At 33.5% G+C, this 13,470-nt stretch overlaps 5 protein-coding genes across 5 annotated transcripts; 3 read left to right on the forward strand and 2 right to left on the reverse strand.

Moving 5' to 3' along the window:
* The first annotated feature begins 119 nt into the window (after positions 1-119).
* BX664DRAFT_290429 (DNA-directed RNA polymerase) lies at positions 120-1,624 on the forward strand. The gene is made up of 7 exons (XM_051541886.1): positions 120-218; positions 285-356; positions 427-534; positions 592-721; positions 787-906; positions 972-1,391; positions 1,464-1,624. The coding sequence occupies exons 1-7, from the start codon at positions 144-146 to the stop codon at positions 1,583-1,585; spliced, it is 1,047 nt and encodes a 348-aa protein (XP_051405564.1). The 5' UTR covers positions 120-143; the 3' UTR covers positions 1,586-1,624.
* A 1,955-nt stretch (positions 1,625-3,579) lies between these two features.
* Positions 3,580-5,128, reverse strand: BX664DRAFT_290434 (3-deoxy-7-phosphoheptulonate synthase). The gene is made up of 4 exons (XM_051541887.1): positions 5,000-5,128; positions 4,726-4,858; positions 4,521-4,650; positions 3,580-4,397 (listed from the first exon to the last, which is right to left on the reverse strand). The coding sequence occupies exons 1-4, from the start codon at positions 5,069-5,071 to the stop codon at positions 3,653-3,655; spliced, it is 1,080 nt and encodes a 359-aa protein (XP_051405565.1). The 5' UTR covers positions 5,072-5,128; the 3' UTR covers positions 3,580-3,652.
* A 272-nt stretch (positions 5,129-5,400) lies between these two features.
* BX664DRAFT_255911 (S-adenosyl-L-methionine-dependent methyltransferase) lies at positions 5,401-6,382 on the forward strand (the record flags this gene model as incomplete). Its single annotated transcript, XM_051540438.1, has 5 exons — positions 5,401-5,467; positions 5,538-5,622; positions 5,708-5,763; positions 5,856-6,127; positions 6,215-6,382. 5 exons carry the CDS (start codon positions 5,401-5,403, stop codon positions 6,380-6,382), a joined length of 648 nt encoding a protein of 215 aa, XP_051405566.1.
* A 102-nt stretch (positions 6,383-6,484) lies between these two features.
* On the reverse strand, positions 6,485-7,221 carry BX664DRAFT_322587 (uncharacterized protein). Its single transcript, XM_051543520.1, has one exon. The coding sequence runs from the start codon at positions 7,168-7,170 to the stop codon at positions 6,757-6,759; it is 414 nt and encodes a 137-aa protein (XP_051405567.1). The 5' UTR covers positions 7,171-7,221; the 3' UTR covers positions 6,485-6,756.
* Positions 7,222-7,601: 380 nt separating this feature from the next.
* On the forward strand, positions 7,602-12,726 carry BX664DRAFT_382450 (uncharacterized protein). Its single transcript, XM_051549045.1, has 6 exons — positions 7,602-8,963; positions 9,058-9,209; positions 9,285-9,360; positions 9,487-9,555; positions 9,637-11,800; positions 11,882-12,726. Exons 1-6 carry the CDS (start codon positions 7,689-7,691, stop codon positions 12,502-12,504), a joined length of 4,359 nt encoding a protein of 1,452 aa, XP_051405568.1. The 5' UTR covers positions 7,602-7,688; the 3' UTR covers positions 12,505-12,726.
* Positions 12,727-13,470: the final 744 nt, after the last annotated feature.

The raw sequence follows: 13,470 nt of genomic DNA on the forward strand, positions 1-13,470 counted from the left end.
GTGCCAGTTTGTGGCTTACTTCCTTTCTGTGTGTCTCTCATCAACTCTTTTTTTTTTTTTTTTTTTTTTTTTTTTGTGACAAACGAACCCCGATTTTTCTTTTCTTTTTCTTTTTCTTTATAACTTTTCCTTTTATTCTAGCAATGGTGGCACAACTTGCTGACAATGTTGAACTTTTACGTACACGAGTACTAGTAGAACGTGATAGAGTCACCAGTGTAAGTTTATAATAATAATAATAATAATAAGTGTACTTATCATACTCAACTTTATATATAATATAGGTAAGCGGTAGTGATTATCCTCATCAATATCCTGGTATTAGTAATGCTTGGGACTTGGAAGAATTTAAAAAGGTAAATAAATGATATTATATTATGAAAGGCAACTTTTTATTAATCTCCATTGTTTAATTTTATCATTCAGAACTTTCAAGTCAAGATCAACCGACTTTCCCAACACAGTATAGAATTTGACCTTATTGGTATTGATGCCTCTGTTGCTAATGCTTTTAGACGTATCTTGATTGCTGAAGTAAGTTGTAATATATACATATAAGAGGAGTTGATCTAATTATTGATTAATTATTAGGTACCTACGATGGCTATTGAACACGTTTATGTTATGAACAACACTTCCATTATTCAAGACGAAGTCCTTGCCCATCGATTGGGTTTGGTCCCTATTAAAGCACCTCCTCATGCTTTTGATTACAAGTCAGGTAACTAATTTATTGGAAAGGAATGATTATGAATACTCATTTTTCTCAATTTTTTGGATGATTAGCTGATGATGGACCCACAGATTTGAATACTCTTGTGTTCAAGCTCAAGGTGAAATGTGAAAGAAATCCTGATGCTGCTGAAGGTGAAACTGATCCTAGCAAGTTATATATTAATAGTCATGGTAAGAAAAGAAAAAGTTTAAACATATCTAGTGAATCTAATAAAATAATAATAATTGTTTTATAGTTTATTCTCGTCATTTGGTATGGGAACCTAAAGGTGATCAAGCTGAAAAGTTTGCTGATGATCCTATTCGACCAGTACAAGATGATATTTTGATTGCTAAACTTCGACCAGGACAAGAAATCGACATGGAATTACATTGTACCAAGGGAGTTGGAAAGGAACATGCCAAATGGTCACCTGTAGCTACAGCTTCTTATCGACTTCTTCCAGAAATTACTATTTTGAAACCTATTACTGGTGATGATGCTATCAAATTCAAGAATTGTTTCCCTGAAGGTGTGGTGGCTTTGGTTGAAAAGGATGGTGTAACTACTGCAAAGGTTGTTAATCCACGTAAGGATACCGTTAGTAGAGAAGTATTACGACATAAGGAATTTGAAAACAAGGTGCGATTGACTCGAGTCCGTGATCATTTTATTTGTAAGTATAGGATGCATTTTATTGAAAGTGATTTAATATCTTTTTTTTTTTTTTTTTTTTTTTTTTTTTTAGTCAACGTGGAAACAACTGGTATCATCCCTGCTGAAAATCTTTTTGTTTTAGCCGTGAATGTTCTTTTAGAAAAGATTAGAGTGATCCAACCAGCTCTGGAAAAAGCGACCAACGATGTATAGATTCTCTTTTTTTTTTTTTTTTAGTTTTTTATTTTTATTTTATCCTTTAAACATCTCATTTCCTCTTTTTTTTTTTTTACATACATTTATACTTTACATTTTTTTCCCTCCTTTTTTTTTATTTTTGACATCATTCAGTTGTATTCTGTTATCATCTTTTTCCTCCATTTTACCATTGTTTTCCATTTATACATACTTCAATAAAACCACTTTTTTTTTTTAAAAAAAAAAAAAAAAAGGAAATACAGTGTTTTCAAGGTTTTTTGTCGGGTCACAAGAAAATGCTTTTCGTGATGTTATCAAATAAAATATCGTACTTTCCCAAAATGAATGGCGCATTACCACTTTTTCAGATATCGCTCCAGAGATGGCGGTAGAGTACATTAAAAACACACAACACATTGATGATAACTTGTTTATTAATAATAAAAGACAGAAAAGAAAAGTAACATAAGCTTTTCATATTTTTAGCAGCTTTGGGTGTTGTCCATTCTTTTTTAGGTATCAATTGATTGATGATTCATAATTGATGATTCATGATTGATGATATGTGATAACGGATGATTTTATATTGGATGATTACAGGATGGATGATGGATGACTGTATGATGGATGATATGTGATAATGGATGATTATATGTTGGATGATTGTATGATTGTATGATGGATGATGAAACATTGTCGTCAATCACTGTACAAATTTCTGATAAAATACAAAATATTTCATTCTAGTTACCTTCTGACAGAACAGCATTTTCTTTTTCTTTTCTTTTTTTCTTTGAAAAATGTCAAAACACTCTTTTATCAGCCAACATGATAAATCAATATAATAATGATGATTCATCACATCAAGGGAAATTAAAAAATGGCAATAATAAGTATGCTGTGCACAATCATACTATCATTTAAAATAGAACAACTAAAAAAAAAAAGGAATCTAGTCATTAAACTAAAACACGGCAAAACAAGTCAGTACCATGTATCACTTAGTACATAAATATTGTAATAATAGAATTTAATGTAGAACATCTATGTAATTAACTTTATTATAAAGAGAGAAATGTTGCTAACACTAAAAAAAAAAAAAAGAAAAAAAATGATGAAGTAGATACTAAAAAAGACAATGATAAATTAAATACAATAGAAAGAGAGAAATGTTGCTAATACTATAAAAAAAAATGATGAAGTAGATACTAAAATAATAAAGTAGATACTAAAAAAAAATGATGATGAATTAGATACGATATAAAGATAGAAATGTTGCTAATATTTAAAAAAAAAAAAAGATAAAACTCGCTTACATCTTGTCTCATCATTTTATCAACTAAAATTAGTTCATAATTGCACGAGTGATTCATTTTCTTATAAAAGGATCCCTTTGATTTAACTTTTTTTTTTATTTCTTTACATTATATTCATCTTTTTGGCCTACGTGCTTACTTTTTGATCTGCCTTCTTTTTTTTGCCTACCTTTTTCCTTACAAGCATCCTTTAATAACTCAACCACCTCTGTCTGTCTCTCAATTGATCTACTTCTTTTTTGTTTTTGGGCTTGACCGTGGTCGTTAATGCGCATTTGCGTGGTTACGGTCAGCCTTTTTTTTTTTTTTTATTCAATACAAATTCCGGGATGGTTATCGCCATCCTACTTTCGCTACGGCGATCACATTACACTTAAATGGTAAGCTAGTGAAATATTTTTATCTGGATAAGTATTACTCATTTTTTTATTTTTTATTTTTTATATATGTTAACTTGGTGAACTCAATTGGCGGATTTCTTTTTTTTTTTTTTTTGATTGCTCTTTTTTTCATGATATCTATTATATTCTCTATTTGATTATGCGACAATTATATTTTTTTTCTTCTGTCATTTATTTTCTATCCTTACGATATTTTATTTCCTATTTTTGCGCCATCTTATTCTTTGAATTCCGTCATTTATTATTGAATAAAGTGTACAAACATACAACAATATTGATTTATAAATAGATACACAAACATATGATTTTATTTGGAATAAAAATAACTAACTAAGAGAGGGGGGTATCCATATAAGAGAGAGATGTTATTCTTGTGGAGCACCATTTTGTTGTTGTTTCGAACGACGAGTAGTGACAGCATCAGCCAGCATATCCAATACATCTTCAGTAGTATCCCAATCAATACAACCATCAGTGATAGAAACACCATACTTGAGAGCAGCAGGACCATCAGCGGGAACGGGTTGATTACCTTCACATAGATGAGATTCCAACATAAGACCCATGATAGCGTGTTCACCAGAAGCGATCTGATCAGCGATATTTTTGGCGACCTTGGGTTGATTGCGATGATCTTTGCTAGAGTTGCCATGAGAACAGTCGATCATGATATGGGCGGGCAAATGGAGAGAAGTAAGTTGTTGTTTTGCCTTGAGAACAAAGGGTGCAGTATAATTGGGTCCATCCGTACCGCCGCGTAAGATGGCATGACAATCAGGATTGCCACGGGTATGAACGACCGAGACCACACCGGCATGAGTGAGACCTAGAAAATGATGTGGCACGGCAGCCGCTCGAATGGCATCCATGGCTATCTGGAGATTCCCATCTGTGCCGTTCTTGAATCCGACAGGAAATGATGAGCCTGAAGCTAATTCACGATGTAGTTGTGATTCCGTTGTACGAGCCCCTATCGCTGCCCATGAGATAAGATCTCCAAGGTATTGTGGAGTGATAGTATCCAATAATTCAACTGCCACTGGCATTCCCATGTCTGTCAAAGTAGATAACATTCCTCTTGCAATTCGTAATCCTTTATTGATGTCAAAACTAAATAAATCAAAAGTTAGTTTAGATCATCCTTTTGACCACACTTTTTTTTTATTACTTTTTTTTTTTTTTTTTTTTTTTTTTTTTTTTTTTTTTTTTTTTTTTTTTTTTTTTTTTTTTTACCTTCCATCTATATTAGGATCATTGATCAATCCTTTCCAACCAACCACTGTTCTTGGTTTTTCAAAATAAGATCGCATTACAATCAAAAGTTCACCTTGAAGACGTTTCTTGACTTGTAATAAAAGGGAAGCTAAAATAAAAAAAAAAAATGATGACGATTAACAAAATATAGGTAACATAAAAGTGATGATGATGATGATTTTACCATATTCTTTTGCGGCCAGAGTATCATGAATGGAACAGGGACCTACGATGACAAGTAAACGATCATCTTTTCCTTGCAGAATATCCTTGATTTGTTCCCTTGTTTCAGCCACGGTGACCTTGGAAGCCTCAGACTAGATTAAATAAATAATAATAAATCAAACAAAAGGATGATCCTTTTAAAGTTTAATAACAATGAATTCTTTATCTATAACCATAAGGTTTTTTTTTTTTTTTTTTTTTTTTTTTTTTTTTTTTTTTTTTTTTTTTTTTACCATAGGGAATTCTTCAGACACATAGTTGGGAGTAAGTAGTGCGTTGTAACCCAGAATACGGATATCTGACATGATATTTAATGAAAATGAGGTTTAGTAAATTTAAAATAAATAAAAAAGAAAAAAAAAGAAGAAGAAAAAGAAGAAGAAGAAGAAGAAAAAAAAAAGAAAAGAAAAGAAAATATAAAATGAAATGCTTAAAAGGCTGAGTCAATTCAACCAATAGATCTGTTACTATTTACTTCTTGCATGCCTGAATGTTTTTTTAAAGCCCATATTGAAATTTATAGGCGAAAAGCAAATCACCCAATTGGCTTGTCCTCTTCTCTCATCCTTTTTTTTTTTTTTTTTTTTTTTTTTTTGTTCTCCTTTATTCTTTTTAATCTTTTTTTTTTTTTGACATGATACCGACTCCAGACTTGTCGCACCTGACTAGTCAAGATTTCGGCAAAATATACGAACCTGCCGGTAACGAGTATAAATATATATTATTTTATGGTGATAAAGTTTATACTGACATTCTTTTTTTTTTTTTTAGAGGATACCTTTTTACTTTTGGATGCTTTAGAACAAGATCAAGATCAAATTCAAGCTTTACAACCAAAGATTTGTTTGGAGATAGGGTAAAAATAGAACTTCATTATGGAGGATTGTAAGCTAACCTTCTTTTTTTTATTATTCTTATTACTATTATTATTTTAATGTTAGATCTGGATCAGGATGTGTTACCACTTTATTGGCCAAAGTTATTGGTAGTCAAGCATGTAAGTTCCCTCACACTCCTTTTTTTTTTTTTTCTACAACAACAACAACAAAAAAAAAAGAAAAGAAAAGAATCTCACTTTGAATCTTATAGTATATTTGACTACAGATCTTAATCAACATGCTTGTAAGGCCACTTTTCAAACAGGACAAAAAAATCAAGTTGATATTGAATGCACGCGTACAAATTTGGTGAATGGACTTTTACCTCGATTATTTCATAGTGTGGATATACTTTGTTTCAATCCTCCTTATGTTGTCACACCATCTAGTGAAGTAGGTAGTTTTGGTATTGAAGCTTCTTGGGCTGGAGGTATTGATGGTCGTGAAGTCATTGATCAATTCCTTCCTCTTGTATCGGTAAGAGTCAAACAAAAAAAAAAAAAAAAAAAAAAAAAAAAAGGAACAAAACAGTCAACCATATATATATATATATAATCTTGTCTTTAATAGGATTTATTATCTCCTCATGGTGTCTTTTATCTGTTGTTGATCAATGAAAACCGACCATTGGATGTCATGGATATTTTGAAAGGATATGGATTGACATCATACATATCATTGGAACGACGAGCAGGTCGTGAAAGGCAGTACATATTGAAAATACAACGAGAATCATAGAATAGAATGTAGATTTAGTGTAGATAGTAGGGTTTTTTTTTTAGTTATTATTATTAATTGTATGGATTATTCAAAGATCTTTATCAATAAAAGGAAACTTTAATTGTATATATATTGTGATGTATATTATTGGGATATTATGTAGGAAGAGATAGAGAACAAAAGTAACTAAGAAAGATGGTATTTTTGTTTTATTGATTTCTGTGTAATCAATGAATGTGTTTTGTATCTAGCTAAACATCAAGGCAAAAAAAAAATCTATGCTACGGGGGAAGATGTTGTCAACGAAGGCAAATTCACCAAAGCTTGATAGGATGATCTAAGAGAAAGAAATTGTAAATACAAACCAGAGAAACAGTTTGAATTTATCCAACTTACGAAGCCCAACGAGATAAACCATATTTGATACCACGTAAAAAATGATAAGATTCCTTATTGTTATTCACACGTTGATTACGGAGACGTAACCATCGCCAAGCATGTCCAGCCAAACACCAAGTGAAACCAGAGATAAATTGCATCACCACTTGATCCTTGATAACAGCTGATAAAAATATAGTTGTATTGGATGCTCCATTCGCTTTTAAGGTTGCCACAGTTCGTTCGAATTGTTTTTCAAATCGCATATCAGGAACTGTCACTGCCTGTCGTAGGTCAACAAGTCGTGTGTCGTTATAGTCGTCATCCGATAGATCGTCCTCGAATTCTCTTGTTTGTGCCAAAAGTTCCATTTCTCTCCTTTGAAGTTCTATTAACCGTTCATATTCTTTTTCTTGACCACTAGTCATTATTATATTGTTGATAAGTTATATATATATTTGTGAACGAAAAAAAAAAAAAAAAGGTAAAAAGACAACAAGAAAAAAAGAAAACAGAGAGCGGGATTATTTTTTTTCCATGTTCTGATTGACAGTATTTTGATTGGCTAGCACATGTGCAGTTTAGATACAATAGGTAGAGTTGAACCAAATTTTTCTATTTCGTTTTACAATAGGGAAAATAAAAAAAAAAAGTTATTTAATACGGTTAATGATGATCATGACGAAGATGATAATATGAAAGAAATACGTCCTTATGCGGCTTAGTATATGATATCGGCTGAAAATACCATTTTTTAACACTATAGTTTCTCTATTTTTCAAAATCCGCTGTAAATCATTTTGCTAAGTAAGAAAGAACCTTTTACTTTCCCTTTTTATTTTTATTTTTTTCTTTTTTTAATATATATCTAGTTAAATATAATTGTCGATCTTCTCTTTTGATCAACTTTTATATTGAAATTGTATTTATATATGAGAAGAGAAGGATGAATTTAAGACAAACAGTAAAAAACTGGTATCATTCACGGCTATCAAACGGATCACATAATAAAAAGAACAACGAACCTAAAAAGGACGACCATTATGAAGAAGCATATAGTCGACGTACCTCTATTTTTTCTACAACAACAACATCGCCATCTCTTTTACGTCAACATTCAACATCTCGACAAGCCAATAATGACCGCAGCAATAGCAGTAGTATTGGTACCTCTCGACCATTATCAACGGCAAATCCTCGACGTTCCAGTACGAGATTAAGACGAACCAGCACCACTGTCAAGTTACGCCAAATCCCTGTAGGTGGAAGAAGAGTCTTTTTTAATTTACCACTCCCAACATATGAAAAAGATAAACGAGGTCATCCTAAGAAAACCTATGTCACCAACAAAATCCGTACCTCAAAATATACATGGTGGACATTTATTCCCAAGAATCTATTTGAACAATTTCGTCGTGCTGCCAACATGTACTTTCTTGCTATGGCTATCTTACAAATGCTTCCTGCCTTTGGTGTAAAGTCCCCTGCTTTGACTTTACTTCCTATTTGTGCCGTGGTCTTTATTTCAGCAGTCAAGGATGGTTTTGAAGATTATCAACGACATAAGGTCGACGCTAAATACAACGGTACTATCACTCATACCCTACTTGGATACAACAACCCAAATTATCCTTCAACAATATCAACAACCAATAATAATTCATCTTCCCAACGACATGCAACCTCTAATACAACAGTGAACGACGATAATAAGGGTTACTTTGGTCCTGCTCTTTCCAAAGATGTCCGTGTTGGTGATATCTTATTACTTCGAAACGGTGAAAGTTGCCCAGCTGACTGTATCTTGTTATCTAGTTCTGATGATGAAAATGGGATCTGTTTTGTGGAAACAAAGGATTTGGATGGTGAAACCAACTTGAAGCCAAGATCTGCTGTACATTCGCTTATGCATCTTCAATCTGGTCACGACTGTTTACAACGGCATTTTTATGTAGAAACTGCGTCTCCTTCTCCTGATTTGTATTCTTATGAAGGCACCATTGCTCTCTTGGAAAAAAAGCAGCAAGATTCAAACACATTTGATGAAGTCTCCAAAACACCATTATCAATTGATCATTTGATACTTCGTGGACATGTTATTCGAAATACTCCTTGGGCAATTGCTGTGGTGATATTTACTGGAACGGATACAAAGATTATGCTCAATTCAGGTGAAACACCAAGTAAACGTAGTCAAATAGAAAAAAGAATGAACTCTGAAGTAAGTCTATTATTCCCTTAACTTTATTATGCATATACTATCCCCCTGAAATTACCCTGTTCTTACTTTATCATTTTTATTTATTTATTTTTAGATCCTGATTGCTTTTGGTATTCTCATGATATTATGTCTTGTCTGTGCCATCATGGCTGGTGTGGAAAAATATCAAGATGATCGTGATGGTGGTACTAAACTATATTCCCAACAAGACAGTTCCCCTGCTTTTGTTGGCTTTATCAATTTTTGGTATGATTGGATGAATGAAAAATAGGATCATTTGACTCACTCCAACTTTTCTTTTTTTTTTTTCCTTTAATACAGGTCAAGTCTTATTATTTTTCAAAATATTATCCCTATCTCATTATATGTTTCCATTGAATTTGTCAAAACTTTTCAGGTAAGATATAACGATGAAACAGTATTATCAAACTGACCATCACTACTTTTTTTTTTTTTTTTTTTTTTTTTTTTTTTTTTTTTTTTTTTTTTTTTTTTTTTTTTTACTACTTCTTGGAAAGAATAGGCTTACTTCATTTGGAGCGATTTGGATATGTGGGACGAAAATTCAAAGACAAGTTGTATTCCAAAATCGGTAAGACACTTCCCTGGATCTTCGTCTGAAAAAGTAAAAACTCAAATTTGAAATCCTTTTTTTTTTTTTAATTCATGATAGTGGAACCTCTCAGATGATCTTGGACAAATCGAATATCTATTCTCTGATAAAACTGGCACTTTGACCCGTAATGTGATGGAATTTCGTGAATGTACTGTGAATGGACAACGATATGGAAACAATGGTTTTGCTCCAGAAACTGAAGGTGCTCGTGGCGCTCGATTGCGACGACAACAGCAACAACAACAACAATCACCAACGATTATTCCCCTTATTAGGTCCAATGATGATGACAGCAATAATATCAATGTTATTAACTCAACTCATCATGATGATACTGCAAATGTTACTGATGAAAAGCATCAAGTTCAACAACGCCTGAATATATTAGACGAATACAAAAAAGCAATGCAGAACCTCTTTACGCCAATATATGCAAGTACGGATCTTTCACGTCTTTCATTTGCTGATCCTCGATTGATGCAAGACCTTGCTGCGAATGATGAACAAGGATCTGCTGTCAAAGAATTTTTTACTTTATTGGCAGTCTGTCATACTGTGGTAGTGGAACGTATTGGGAAGGATGGCAAAACAATTGTAGATGATACTTTGGAAGGTACAGACAACGACAATACAGATGACGACAGTATACAAAAACCACAAGTGATTCCAACAGCATCATCATCATCATCATCATTACTGCATAATACCAACAATATTGGCAAGAAAAAAGGGAAATGGCATCCTTCTAGCAAGCTTCGCAAAAAGAAGAAGAAACATCGTGGAGAATCTTTGGATGCAGCATTATCAGATGACAAGGACGATGCAAAGTGGATGGAACGTGTAGACACTACAGTACAAGATCAGCTTGAATACAAAGCAGAATCTCCAGATGAAGCGGCACTGGTACTAGCAGCACGTAATGCAGGATTTGCTTTTATTGGACGACAAGGCAACAAGCAACTGATGGTGAATATACTTGGAAAACAATATACGTTTGATCTTTTGCATGTGTTTGATTTTACTTCTACACGAAAACGCATGAGTGTGATTGTACGACGACCTGCGCCATGGCATGACATAGTTTTGTATTCCAAAGGTGCCGACAATGTGATGTATGCTCGATTAGACCAAGATTTACCACTCAATAAAGCTCGTATGGCTCAAACACAACAGGATATTGATGATTATTCCAATGATGGGTTACGTACTTTGGTACTAGGATATCGAACATTAGAGGATGATGATTATTTTCGAGAATGGCAACATCGTATGCAAGAAGCCAGTACGGCAGTGGAGGGACGAAACGACAAGATTAATGCATTACAAGATGAATTGGAAGAACAGTTGATTCTTTTAGGTGCCACTGCAATTGAAGATAAATTACAAGAAGGTGTTCCACAATGTATTGAAGATTTACGACATGCTGGTATCAAGATATGGGTCTTGACGGGTGATAAACTGGAAACTGCGATTAATATTGGATATGCAAGCAATTTGTTGGATGGAACAATGAAACTTTGGACTGTGCGTGATGAAGTGAAAACCATATCTGACAATGATAACGATGGGGATCAACGCACGGCTAGTGTCAATGAAAGATTGGATTACATTTTGGGACAAATACAACAAGCGACAACAACAACAACAACAACAACAACAGTAGTCAAAGATGATGCTGCAGTCGATCATCCTCAAGAACAAGATCAACAACACGCGCTGGTGATTGAAGGAGCAGCACTTTCCAAGATATACGAAACAGAAGAATCCAAAGCCAAATTACTCGAAGTAGCATTGCAATGCAAAAGTGTGATATGCTGTCGTGTCAGTCCATTACAAAAGGCTCTAGTCGTAGAATTGGTGCGTCGCAATCAAGATGCAGTGACCCTTGCTGTGGGTGATGGTGCCAATGATGTATCAATGATTCAAGCTGCCAATGTGGGTATAGGTATTGCAGGTCAAGAAGGGGTACAAGCTTCAATGGCGGCGGATTATGCAATTTCCCAATTTCGATTTCTTCAGAAACTATTATTGGTACAAGGTCATTGGAGTTATGAACGTATTGCCGAAATGATCCTGAACTTTTTTTTCAAGAACATTGTGTGGGTATTTCCTGCCCTTTGGTATCAAATCTATAGTCGATTCTCTGGCAACCTCTTTTATGATTATTCCTTTTTACAACTATACAATTTGATTTTCACAGTGGCTCCTGTGGTTATATTGGGTAAGTTTACATTTATTTTTTTTTATTTTTTTATTCTATTTTGTTAACCTATTCGTTACTCTTATATATATATATATATAGGTGCGACGGATCAAGATATCACCTCTTCTTATTTGAAACGATATCCTCAAGTCTATCAGATTGGCATTCAGAAAAAAATATACACAAGATTACGGTTTTGGATTTATTTTATTGATGGATTGTGGCAATCCGTTGTGGTGTTTTATGCCTTCTTTTTTCTATACCAAACAGACGCCAATCCGAATGGTTACCCAGATTCTATGCTTCAACTATCTACATCAGTGGCAATTTCTGTGATTATCTTGGCCAACATGATGCCTGGCTTTAACACTTACTATTGGACTTGGTGGATGTTTGTATTTCTATTTTTGGAGGTCTTGGTGACATTTCTATGGGTAGTGGCGTACGGAGCTTTTCCAAGTACTGCGATCTATGGGATGGCTTACATGGTATTTGGTGGCTGGTCATTTTGGCTGACATTCTTGGTTTCGCTGGTAGTGGCCTTCTTACCTAGGTATCTATGCACTTTTGTGGTTCAATGGTGGTTTCCTGACGTGATGCATCAAGTACGACATGTGGAAATGTATGAACGTCATCAACGACACAAAGGTCGACGACATGGATGGTGTTGTTTTGGAGAACGCAATAGGACAAAGAACGATCAATCCAAGCACCCTGTCTAATTCCTTCATGTATGACTTTAATTTTTTTTTTTTTGTGTGTAGGCTAATAACCCATTATTATAATTTATTACTTATTTATTATTACTATTATATTTCTTTTTTTTTGTTTTATTACTATTTTATTATATTATTTATTGTTATACCTTTACTGTACTTTTATTCTCGAATCACGGGATTTGTTACCATGTAATTTATTTATCTATTTACAATAAAAACGTTCTTACAGATCATTCTTTTTTTTTTTTATTCTACATACTATGCAACGAAATCAATCATTTTGCGATGGCGAGCATCTACTGTTTGTTTCAAAAAAAAAAAAAAAAAATATCAGACTGGTGCATCCGAGGCCACGATTATGTCCTCAAAGTGACCCAGAGACTAGTCGCCATCTATTATAGGTTATCGTAGCCGACTCTCATCCATTTGTATATATTTTTATTATTCATCAACATCACATTCATCACTCATCATCATCGATTCCTAAGAGATAGATTGATGTGTCAACAGATGCATGGAGAAAGTCTCAAATCCTTCAAGGTTTTGGTCGTCATTTTTGTTCGAGACATGCATAAGTCTCCTTGAAGAGACCAAGATGAAAAATCTTATTCTTTTTTTTTTCATTTTAACTTTTTATAGGTGAAAGATTGGAACTCCTCAAGCTAAATGGAGTCCAATTTAGTCCTGAAAATGTGTTGTCAAGGGGTTACATTGAGGATGTTGTCAAAAAAAAAAAGTCAATCCAGTTTCTTAAAGTGTTTTTTTTTTAAAAAAAAAAAAAAAAAAAAAAAAAAAAAGGAGGAAGGTTAAGCATTGCTTATATTTGGAACACGTGAATGAAACTTTAAACAATGATGAAGGTTAAAAATGCCTAACAAGGATGACATTTGTAGGCGAAGTTCAGCTTGAACTTGATATTTGACGAGTTGGTCTCCCCATTTATCCCTTACCCATCATCATCCACCATAA

Source organism: Halteromyces radiatus (genome assembly GCF_025201355.1).
Source record: "Halteromyces radiatus strain CBS 162.75 chromosome Unknown BX664scaffold_1, whole genome shotgun sequence".
Lineage (NCBI taxonomy): Eukaryota > Fungi > Mucoromycota > Mucoromycetes > Mucorales > Cunninghamellaceae > Halteromyces > Halteromyces radiatus.